Source organism: Triticum urartu, chromosome 7 (assembly GCF_003073215.2).
Source record: "Triticum urartu cultivar G1812 chromosome 7, Tu2.1, whole genome shotgun sequence".
NCBI classification, from domain to species: Eukaryota; Viridiplantae; Streptophyta; class Magnoliopsida; order Poales; family Poaceae; genus Triticum; species Triticum urartu.
Window position 1 is genome coordinate 213,481,893 of NC_053028.1, and position 11,872 is coordinate 213,493,764.

General features: G+C 40.5%; 1 protein-coding gene across 2 annotated transcripts; it reads right to left on the reverse strand.

Annotated features, from left to right (window-relative positions):
- Positions 1-417: 417 nt before the first annotated feature.
- Positions 418-10,012, reverse strand: LOC125525330 (serine/threonine-protein kinase BLUS1). Of its 2 annotated transcripts, XM_048690332.1 has the most exons (21): positions 9,688-10,010; positions 8,580-9,032; positions 7,432-7,686; positions 6,030-6,154; positions 5,878-5,922; positions 5,701-5,782; positions 5,538-5,606; positions 5,288-5,458; positions 5,151-5,216; positions 4,581-4,649; positions 4,306-4,443; positions 4,147-4,223; positions 3,426-3,695; positions 2,639-2,730; positions 2,321-2,403; positions 1,438-1,563; positions 1,318-1,360; positions 1,183-1,217; positions 993-1,054; positions 872-923; positions 418-724 (listed from the first exon to the last, which is right to left on the reverse strand). In XM_048690332.1, the coding sequence occupies exons 2-21, from the start codon at positions 8,748-8,750 to the stop codon at positions 653-655; spliced, it is 2,103 nt and encodes a 700-aa protein (XP_048546289.1). In that variant the 5' UTR covers positions 8,751-9,032; positions 9,688-10,010; the 3' UTR covers positions 418-652. The 2 variants fall into 2 exon arrangements, with proteins under 2 accessions (XP_048546289.1, XP_048546288.1); XM_048690331.1 differs by having other exon boundaries at positions 872-1,054; positions 9,688-10,012.
- Positions 10,013-11,872: the final 1,860 nt, after the last annotated feature.

Consider the following 11,872-nt stretch of genomic DNA (forward strand, 5'->3'; position numbering starts at 1 on the left):
TCTGGTTATCCCAAAATTTGCTTTATAAGAAGACTTCCTCACTGCCATTTTTCTGGTTATCCCAAAATTTGCTTTGTAAGAAGACTTCCTCACTGCCTTGCCTTGTATCGTTCAGCCGTGCGCTTTGATTTGTGCTTTAGCAAGCGTCTGTTTGGAGTATACAACTTTATTGGCATACATCTTTTGTTAGTCAAATTGAAGACCTAGAAATCCATGCCCGACTTACCTATCCTGCTGTAGCGAGTACCTAAAACCAAAGACGCCAAGGCGCCAAGGAAGTAGTAACTGTTGGCTCCAGCTCATTCGACACGGGCAATCAGTATTATCATTTATTTACATGCTGCAAGAATAATGCACACCAAGAGAAGAAACATTCAACCATGCACACGCTAAAGAATGAGAAAGGGGACAAACAAGTTCACAAACGGTTGCTATCGAAACATTTTAGTTGACGGAAACTAATCCTCACCGATAACACAAAGCATGCTGTACAAATCAAAGATTATACTATAATGTGAACTCGCTAAAATACTTACAATTACAATTGATACAACTACCTGATTTCGAAACATAATACAATTAATTTCACTAACCAGGTTCAAAATTGGGGAGCTGAATTATACAACGGGGACTTAGGGGGGAATATAATATATCATTGCTTGGTACTACCCTCTCTTCGCAACCTTTCGTCTTTTTTCGACAACCCGTTGATCTGCTGCTCAAGCTGTCATGCAGACAAAATAATCAATGTCTCAGACACATGATTTAAAGTCGAAAACATAACTTACAAAAAGTAAAGAATCTCTTTGTTTAGATCATGCAAACCATTAAAACAAATGCAAAGCTCCAAATATGGTTGCTGACAATTTACCTGATTATTTCTCAGCTTCAATCTCTGCACTTCCTCAGAGAGTTCTGTGACACTGCAAATTTTCACAAATTCAGTTAAGAGTCCTTGAATACGGAGGAGCACTCTGAGAACGGTAGTATACCTTCGCTGTAGTTGGACGACATACGACTCCAATCCCTTCTCTCTGGCAAGCGATCCAGATGACTGAACATATATAAGCACTTGTTAAAACAATCACAAGAAAATCTGCTTAACAGTAATTGACCTTTAAAGTTCACATGTCTTGAGGTCAAATGTGAAATAACATATGGAACACACTCCATCAGACACACCTGAGACAAACCAACTGTACTTGCATCGGAAGCATCTGCCAGAAAACATTCCCCGCGTGAAACCAAATGAGATATCAGTATGCCAGTCAAATTATCAGATTGAAGTTTAACATAAACAATTCTCATGATACGTACCAGATGTTTCCTCAATTGAAGAAATCAATCTACTTAGCACTTCCTGTAAATTCATTCAACGAATTGTAAAAATGCTGACATTTTTTTGTGTGTTTTGAAATAATAAATGCAATAAAATACCTTTTGCATAGAATTTTGCTGCATCAAGAATTGTAGTGTCGGTAGAATTGTGGATGAATTGGAAGCTGGCCGTGTTACTCCACTTGGTAAATTTGGCCTGCTGTTGCTGCTTGCTGATGAAGCTACCTAAGAGTAGGCAAGTAGAGTTAAAATTATTCATGTCCAAATTAAAACCTGAAAAGGCAATATTAATAGGCACAGTTGCACAAAACAAACAACTGGGTGTATTTTCTGGAAATGTCAACATAATATCCCCCTTGCAGCAACCCCTGCCTAGCAAATCTATTGGGGAGAGTGGGACCATGGTTGAACTATATTTGAAGGAACAATGATAATAACATGTGAGATATACATTGAATGCTCTGGGTTGCTTCAGAAGTAATATTCTTCAGGATTCTAATTATGTGCAAAATGAAGCCAGCAAGTTTCATCCACCAAGGCATTGTGGTCGTCTGGAGGTATCAATCAACTGACCATACAAGTTGTTTTCCATGCGAAAGAACTTGAGGCTCCAGATTTGTCTACTAGTAGAGTTTTTATTTTTCGAGAAAATGCAAAGACTTTGCATTTCATTTCATTGAGAAGATGAGTTTTTTGGTTACAACCTCCTAAGAGGCAAGAGCATAGAAAAAAAGGTTACAATCAATGAACATCCCAGATTGCTGGCAGTATCAGTCTACTAGTAGAGTCATAAACATTGTAAATCAATCACTTCAGCTCTTAGTAACATAATGGACTTGTGCAGTTTAAATAATGCTACCAAGTAAATTCTACTAAGACAATCCAAGGTTTCATTTTGACTCGTAATTAAGACAAATATCAAATACAATTAACTATTCACTATCCTAGTTCCCAGTAACCTCTACGCCAAATAACCCAGTACCTTTTGACCAGGATTATCTGATGTGACCTGAAATCGCCCCCTTCGCTGGACAACATTTCCTTCCGACGCCTCATCAGGTGCAACTGTTCAAACATGACATGTGAAATTAATTGCCAAGTAATAAATAGAAGAGATGATTAGATGGTGACCTCAAATAATTTCAAAATTATTAAAATAACATGAAACTTTGGTTGCCAAATCATGCATACTAGACTCTAATTTTATGTGAATCTAATCACGAGAGATGTGCTGTAGAGCTCATGATCATCTTACTAGAGTACTAGAGAGAGGTAGATGTAGGGCTCATGATCATCTTACCAGACAGATGTGGGCGTGTGTCCTTCATTTGACGGAAAAACAAAGGGCCACTTCGGTTTCTGCTGCTCGGATTTTTCTGATGAAATTCATTCCTTCCATTTTACAAAATTTGAAGTGTTACCACAATGATAGCCACATGAGACAAAATACATGGAGAAGAGTAAAAAATGTGGGCCAGAATAGGAAGCTATAATACAATGAACAGAAGGTGTCAATATCACCGCATTGTTGCCAAAAGTTGAAAACAAATCAGTACTTCTTTGTGCTTGTATCCATTTTCTAGATCGGCTACAACAACAAATGGAGAATGTTCTACCAAATGAGTCAGAATGTTCTATGTAACGAGTCCACCAAACCAAATATCAGAATATTTTATTTGTACGATCAAAGGGAGGTCCAAAGAATATTTCAAGCTAGGTTGACATACATACATAAATTTTGCAGACCCTATTTTCAAGTAAAATTTAAAAGGAGACTACAAGTCTATGCCCCACATGGACTTGAAAGTTTGCCTCTCCCAAAAGAACAATGTCCTTACATTTCTTTTCTAGTATTTCAGTAAACAAATGGCCACCAACAACCAAGGAAATGTTGATGTGAGCCAAGCCTAGTGAGGAATGCTAGAATAGTAGCAGCAGCGGAATTGCAATTCTTCAAAGGCTACTAATGGAATCCACGGTAAAATTATTCCCATTATTCTGTATTTGAGATGAAGAAATTGTAGTCCAAGGAAAATGGTGTAGCTAGCATGTAGGAAGAGAAGAAAAAAAGGAAAAAAGTTGTTTACCTTCGTGAATCACTACCAACATTCTTGTAAGGCGAAAGAACATGCTCAGGAATAAGAGAACCACTTGAGAACTTGGGATATACACTATTTCCCAAATTTGAGGGTACGGAGACACTTCTTTCCAGATTTTCACCATTACAGTTGTCACTTCTACTATGGTCCATTTCTGAGAACTGCTGCACAGGTGATATAGACTCCATGCTTGGTTGTACCCGCAAATTCGTAGCAGTAGGGTCCGGATCATCATCACCGCCGACATCAAAGCAAGACCTGTGTCACTAGTCAGTGAGAATCCTTCACAGTTGACTAGTTTTTTAAGTGACAGCTCAAAAGATGCAAAACATTATCATCTGAATTACGTTTAGCCATGTACACTAGCTTCAGGCCCTATAAGTGATTCATTTTTCTGTAGAACCATGAACTCCATCATTACCAGATGTATTTCACGCGGTACAAGAGACTGCCAAATTGATTGCACAATACTGTTGGTAAACATAATTTAGTTGGAGGTTTCAGCTCTAGCCTACTCCAACTTGCTTGGGACTAAAGGCTTTGTTGTTGTTGTTGTTTAAAAGGCAGTAAATTCTGAGCTCTGGGGTCACAAACATCACAGTTTGTCAAACAGATTATTGCAGATAAAACTATAGCATTGTTCATAACATCAAAAGATTGTTCAATTTGGTGGATACATGTAGTAGACTGATCAAACTCCAGAACTTACTTTAGTGCCTCAAGGGGACGGGTTGGAAAGGAAGAGGCAAGATCTCCATCCAAATCTTCTACTTCTTGTATCTCATGCTGTTAGTCGGAAGAATTAGGCAATGATATAATAGTTTTAGGCTACTTTACCAAGTCACAGCAATAATTATGACCATAGTACCTCATCATGCCTTGCAGAAGCACCATGGTTAACCCTTTCCTGATAAATATTTTCTGATTCATTATAAACGTCTTGTAGCCCATTCCTATCTTTGTTGTTGGCACCATCAAAATGGTATGTGCCATTTGAACTGTCTAACTGCCAATAAATAAATTTAAAGATTAGGGAACACAGGTTTCTCACGAACATTTTGTTGTGTCTGCGACGGTTTGCGGTAGGAGGCTGATTATTGCTCCATCTGCATCAGCTAGTAGAAGGGGAAAATGAGCTCTTACAAGGGCAGCTGCGGTTTTCAAGTCCTCCAGATTAAAATTCCAGCCACTGATGCCCCTTATGTATTCTTTCTGAAAGGCAAATACTTGTGTTAGTAAGAACTGATAGAAAAAACTGTACTGATACTTCAAATCAAAATAAAGAAAGAACAAACAATTTGTGTACTCCAGCAGGCTAATATTTATAAATGAGAACTATAACCATGTACTTGCTACTACGACAATTCCAAGTTCTAAACAGCTGTAGTAAAATATTTCCATAGTAAGCCCACAGAAAGAGATTGCCTATCAGTTAACAGAACAAGAGCTTCCTTAAAAACCAAGTAATTTAATACCAAGAGAAATTAGATAAAAATAAAATAATATAGGAGATCAGCAACGACTGCAAAAATAATTTCCTTTATTTGAAGGAGGCAAACCTCGAGTCAACCTCATATAACCCATTTAACAAATCTAAGAACCTGGTAAAAACACAAATCTAAGACATATCTGACAAAACAGTGGAAAAGATCAGCACTGATTTCCATATTCGGAAGGCGCAAGATTACACATAACCAAAGAGCAAGCTCTAACCTGTGATAACTGCTCCTTGCTCTCTGGACCAAGCTTGTTATTGAGAAGTAAGTCAGCCTCTTTTGCCTACAGAAGAGTAAAATATAGTCAGGCTGGTTACAACAATGTCATGCCACCCCGTAAACACTGTTCTGCACCTTCAACGCCCTAAAGCGGTCACCCAGTGGAGTAAGTCCCTCAAGAATACTCTTTGCCAAAAAATCAGCTGATCGCGCTTGCTTAAAAAACGAATGTTTCAACAGCTTTTCTGAAGAGGGACGCTTCTGTGGATCCTTGACTAAACATACAGCAACCAAGTCCCTAAAAGACTGCAAATAACATGCACATAATAATCAATATAAATATCAATTATCTACAAAAGGAGCGCTGTAAATAGAAAAAAAGAACCTTCGAAAATCTTTTATCCCTCTCGTAGTCTAGACCTGGTGGTGCATTTTGCAACGTCATAAGCAACACCTGCAATGGAATAAGTGTAGCATGCAATGTTATCATTCTGTAACAGAGTAACTTGAAGTAGGTTAATTAACGTTAAACAGATATGCTTACGTACCTTCATTGGAGGGTACTTCGAAAATGGAGCGTGACCATGTGCTAGTTCTAATGCTGTTATCCCGAAGGACCAGATGTCAGCTCTGTTTGTAAATTGTGATTGAAAAAAAAGGAGAAACAGCTTAATCAGTTAGGATACTTAAATAGTCAGATTTAGAGTTACTAGACATGGACTTACTTGTAATCATAGCCATGCAGTTGTTGCATGACTTCAGGAGCCATCCTGCAAGATGCATGAGGTCATGTATGCTTTAACATAAGTAACATAGGCAGAGAACAATGTGAACAATGGATATGAGACACTAAACCTAAATGTTCGCAAGACATTACCAGCAAGGGGTCCCAACAAATGTATTTCTAGCTCGTTGTCTATTCCCAGTGTCAAACATGCAGGCAGATACTCCAAAGTCTCCTAGCTTAACAGCTCCATTTGTATCTATTAGGATATTTCCAGCCTGAAATGGATTAGTAATTTCGAACATAATTTAGAACATGCAAACAAGGAATGGTCTAAGTAAATATAGTAACTAAACATCAATGTTATCATTCCTATTTGCTACCTGTTATTTAGAACATGCACAACGTTGATTGCCCTAACGATATACTCGCATGGAGAGAGAAAGGGATAAGAGAATCAACAAATGTCACATGGCAGCCAATAACGTGAAAACAGGGGTGTGCAAAACCAGTGCCAAAAACCCGTCTTGTTAGGGCCCTAACCATGGCAAGTGGTAACACGGTTGTCGGTTGGATGCACATTTGTGCCTAGCCAATGGGTGCCAGACCAACAAACTTTATTTTGGATCAGCCCCAACATTTATAGCAAGCCCATATTCCGCACAGCCAATAATTGGTAATTGGTAAAGCAAATAAATGCCAGTACAAAATATTGGCTATCTGCATGCTCTTCCTTATTTGACCAATGTTGCCTTGCCAACTACTCCCTCCGTTTCTAAACATAAGTCTTTGTAGAGATTCCACTATGAACTACATACAGAGCAAAATGAGTGAATGTACACTCTAAAATGCATCTACATACATCCGTATGTGGTCCATGGTGAAATCTCTACAAAGACTTGTATTTAGGAACGGAGGGAGTACTGACTAGGCACAACAAGGATTTAGGCATCCAACCATGCAACCACTTGTCACCCTGGGCAATGCTTGGGAATCCCAGCCAGGTGACAAATCATCACTTGGTTAGTTGACAACACGGTAAGAGACTAGTCGTTCTCTAGACAAACATCTTAATGAAACTAGTTGGCAATCTCCTCTGCCCTCAATAGCATTAAAACTGAAGTGCCCTGACCATTCTTCTGGTTCCTCTCATCATACTGTTCTACCAGCAATACATGATAAAGATGCATTTGTCTCCCTCTTGGAACAAAAATCTTATGTCGCAAGCCACAGAGAAGCAGCTGTAACTATCGACGCACCACCCTTTGAGGGGATGACATGTGGTCTGACCCAGCCCTCAAAGACAGGGTGCATAGCACAAGGCAAAGGCAACAACTGAATAGTTCAACATTTAATACAAGGCTACAAGAAATTCAACTAATAAGGTCGTTTGCAAGGGGAACAGTTCTGGATGATGAATGAAATATCTAAAATGGTAAACATGTGGACTGTAATTAGTTTCTTAATAAACCAGATAAAGACAAATCAACTTGATTCTGTTATGCTAGATGCTTCAGAAGATAATTATGGATTCAAAGAACTCTGAAGTATATACCTTTACATCTCTGTGAATATGCCCTTGAGAGTGTAGGTAGACAAGAGCTTTGAGAACTTCCCACAAAAGTGTGGCAATGACTGCTTCCTCAAACCCATCTGGAAAATTAGTTTTTATTATGTGCAGGGCAGATCCAGCAGCCATGAAAGGCATGACAACCCAAAGTTGATGGTCATTTGCAAATGAACAGCATGCTCGAAGAAGATTTGGATGGTCAAGCAAGCTCATGGTTTGTACTTCCCGCCTTATTCCATCCTGAAGAATGATAATTCCAAAAGGTGAGGAAGACAGGCAAACAAAAAACTAACCAAATACATATAATTAGGTTGAAATAAGCATGTCCATATTGAAGATAAGCAGTAAGCCCGAATAACTGGCTGAAGGAAGAGAACCTATGCATATGTCACTTATCAAACATAAGAAGTTACCAATTCACAAACAAAAAAGTGCAACCAAAGCATTACTAGAAACATACATACAAGGCTACAAACAGGATTATATTTATGTCAAAAATTGGAATAATAGAATTTTTTTCGTTAACTAAACATAGAAAAATTCCACTGCCAAGAATGTAGTCCGCATTTCTACAGTAGACAGTTCAATGAAAGAAAAACCGAATTGTTGTTTGAAAGGTAACATTTGCTGAAAGAATAGCATAGCTGGCAACCAGACGAGGAAGGTAACAGATGGCCCATTGATAGTTTCATGTGCGCATTATTCTTTGCTCAAACTGATTAGACAGAAGCAGATTCATAGCTTGTTCAAAACATTCTAAAGAAAATATTGAAGCGGCGTAATAGTCTACATTGAAGTAAGCTGATATGCATTTTTGGTAAACTGTAACATATACATACGCTACACTCACATTGGGATTCCAGGATCTCAATCAAAAACCTAATACACAACAGAATAAGGTCTATCCACATGACCAAACCATATCGTTGCTCATCAATACACAAGAGCCTTATAACACTTCAATATTTATTTTTCTAGGCCTTTGGATTATGGATTGTATCACATGCTCGACGTAAAGTAGTTGTTATCATAACAATAATCAATTTATCACAAAAAGGATCGACAGACAAGGTAATGTCATGAAATATATTTGAACTTTTTTTGCGGACAACAATAAATTGCAAACTACTCACCAGGTCACTACTGCACTTCTCAAGGTCAAGAACTTTGATGGCAACAAAAGTATTGAGCGGGACACAAAGAGCCCTGTAAACTGTGGCACTAACTCCTTCTCCAACTTCCTCATATAACTTATATTCCTTGGGATCAGTTGGAAATCCCCTGTTACGTGGTGCACGCTCCATGGTCCAAACTTATAGAACGTCAGAAGTAACAGCAACAATCTTACGGTTTGCATAGAATTGGAGCACGGAAGGCAGTGTCAAGAACACCATATAGGTGTGCCCAAGAAAAACCATCAGCATGGTTACATCTGCAGATGAATGCATGGACGTTGTATGATTCTTTATTTCATATTATCAATCTCAAACGGCCTTTGGTCCAAGGGCAAATATAGGCTAAGACGATAATGAAGCAGATACCACAATGCCACCCAAGCTGGCTCACACCAAGTGCACCGTTATAAGCTGCAAAACAAAGAATAGGAAGTCTTCAACATTGTGAACACACGAATGGAGGATATAGGCTAACTGCAGAGTAAAGATCAACATAGCACAAACATAAAATGACCATTTTAGGAGATGCCCAAACCCAACAAATGTGACCAACAAATGTGCCCAATACCAGAAAGCATACTGAAACCTGGAAAGCAAAGTCCACAGCTCCATAGCCATAGAGTAAGCTCTAGTAGACACACAGGAGTCATGAATTAGGCCATCCCTAGTGAAACGGGAAGATCGTTCAGTCCAGCATTGGCAACCTGGACTAAGCATGAAAAAATATACCCTAGCATCCAGAGTCTAACTCGGGACAGGTGCACAAAGCTCAAGCGAAGCTTATCAAGCTCGGGTCCCTCAAATCGAACCAAAATCGCTAGCGCGCGCTTATAGTTCATCATGGTAGCTGAGCGACACTGATTAGCTGGGCCGCAAGGGCAACAGGCTTCAATCCGGCGAACCACTTGTCCGCTAGCAGCAACCGAATCACCACGCCATAAGCTACGATGACCAATCGACCGGTTTGGAGCAGCTAGTAGCTACCAACCCTAAAGATCGAGCTGCCGGGAAGCTTCGCCGCGACGGTACGAGGCCGAACAGAGGGTAACCCGGGCAGCAGCGTTACCTGGACGGCGCGCCGGCGGTGGTTCGAGGGGCGGATCGCCTCCGGAAGAAGGTGCTGCGGGCGCCGAGACGGCGATGGCGGATCTCGCGGGGGAGGAGCTCTCGCGAATCTAGGAGCCTTGCTCGTGGACGGACGCGCAGCAGGACGGATCTGGACGGCGGAGGAGGAGACGACTGCGGCGGAGGAGGAGGAGGGCGGCGGCGACTGGGAGGAACGGGGCAGGGAGCGTAACGGGCCGGGGGAAGACGAAGGGGAGGAGGGAGGAGGAGAAGGTGGAGTAGTGGTCTTGCTGGAGATTTTCTGTGGCTGCTGCGTATTTTTGGCTGGGGTTTCCGGCGGAATAAAAACTGATTAATGGGGCAGATGGATTTGGTTTGTTTTCGATGTGCATGTGGCATGTGGTCGGTAGCCAAAGATCCTGATTCCCTGTTTCTCGTGGTCGACGGCGCACGGCGGGTGCCTGTACCGGAGGCGCAAAAGGGATGCGGTTTCAAAAGGTTCTTTCCCTTCTACCCTTTTCGAGGATCAAAGAGTTTTTTTTTATACATGGGATCAAAGAGTTATTCTTCTCCAAACGAACTAAGATCTCTTTTTCTACCCACAATCTAAGGGACTGATGTTTTTTCTTTTGGAGAATATCTAAGGGGTTATTTGGAGCGTGGAACGTAGAGAATCCGTTCTATATAAAATAGACAAAATCACTTTTGGTTAATCTAACTAATCCGTGAAATGTGCAAAATTCCCCGTTTGTAGAAAAAACGACTATTAGTTGTTTTTCTAGAAACGTGATTCTTATATCTCTTTCCTTTCTCTCATATTGGTCCTTGTGGGCATGTTCATCGGTGTAAAAGAAGAACCTGCAGACGTCTACGACACGATGACAGCCACGACGGGCTCACTGGTGTGCCACACATCGAGGTTGCCCTTCTCTTGTGCCACGTCTGCCGCTGCCTTCGCGCCGTCCACCCAGTCCGTTGCACCCACCGAGGTCAGCTCCTTGGCTTCTGTATGTGTGTTCAAGTTTTTGCCCTCTGTGGCTATCTACATGAGTGTATACTGGGCTATCATTTTGTGAGTTTGACAGCCGGCGAATCAGCTCCCATGTATTTGGATACCGCGACAAAATGTCATGGTAGGATAAAAAATAGTTTATATAGAAACTGTACAAACACAGTTTTCAACCCAAACGCAAACTTCTATAAACTGATTATTAACAAGAACAAAAGCATACTAAAACTAGTTTTAATAAAAAAAAATCAAGTAAAAACTCATTGTCTGTAAATCAAGCGCTAATGTTTGCTATCAAACAACCGCTAAGAGAGTAAGAGTGATTATTATAGGTACTTTGTCGACATATTTCTAATCCGTGGAAAGCTCTTTGGTTTATATCAGTTCAAAACTTACTTCGGGGCGCCTTTCTTCGTTCTCCCTACATCATATGCAACATTCTCGTCCAATGGGATTTTTTATTGATTTATGCTCTTCTCTCTTGTATTAGGGTCACCAAGCGTAGCATCACATCATTACTCACTCGAGAGCCCCCTTGATAGCACAACTATCGATCCTATAACCCAGTCTCCCAACTAACACGATGAGACCAGTAAAATAGAAAATCTATCAAGGACAAACCTTTGCCTTCCACATAATCCACTTGAGCTATATGATGACGATCTTAACCTCCTCAAGTTGGACCACCTTTCTTGATTGCGCTAGCTCGATGAAGACTAGTAGATTTCTCCCCCATACTCCACTATGGGTGAGCCACCCTTCGGCACATCTTCACAAGTCCATTGTCACCACAATGGACGACAAGCTTCAAGCATGATCTCTTCGTGATTCTCCACTTGAACTTGGCACACCGCAATCGTGATGACGATCACCACTTGATGTCATCCTCCATGGGTTAATGATATCTTCCTTTTGATGTGCACCCATGGAAACGTACCTAACCCCACAAGGAAAACTCACGTGGATCATGGGTTAGTACACAAAGCGTAATGGGCAATGCTTATCGTACCTTCGGATCACTTGATCCCACTCGGTACATCTTCAACGCTTTGTGTGTTATCTTCTCTCTTCATAAAGATGATGTCTTGAAGGTAAACATGAATGTTCACACAATCTTATTCTTCTTCCAGACATGCTTGCAATAAGCTCAACACTCACATGACCAATCTTTGGATAA

What these genes read in the sequence shown, in the direction of transcription:
- LOC125525330 (XM_048690331.1), bottom strand. Translation starts at nt 8,750, where the DNA reads ATGGAGCGTGCACCACGTAACAGGGGATTTCCAACTGATCCCAAGGAA. An exon ending in GGGATAAAAGATTTTCGAAG is followed by an intron (nt 5,459 to 5,537) that starts GTTCTTTTTTTC and finishes TGTTATTTGCAG; the next exon opens with TCTTTTAGGGACTTGGTTGC. An exon ending in ACCGCTTTAGGGCGTTGAAG is followed by an intron (nt 5,217 to 5,287) that starts GTGCAGAACAGT and finishes ACTCTTCTGTAG; the next exon opens with GCAAAAGAGGCTGACTTACT.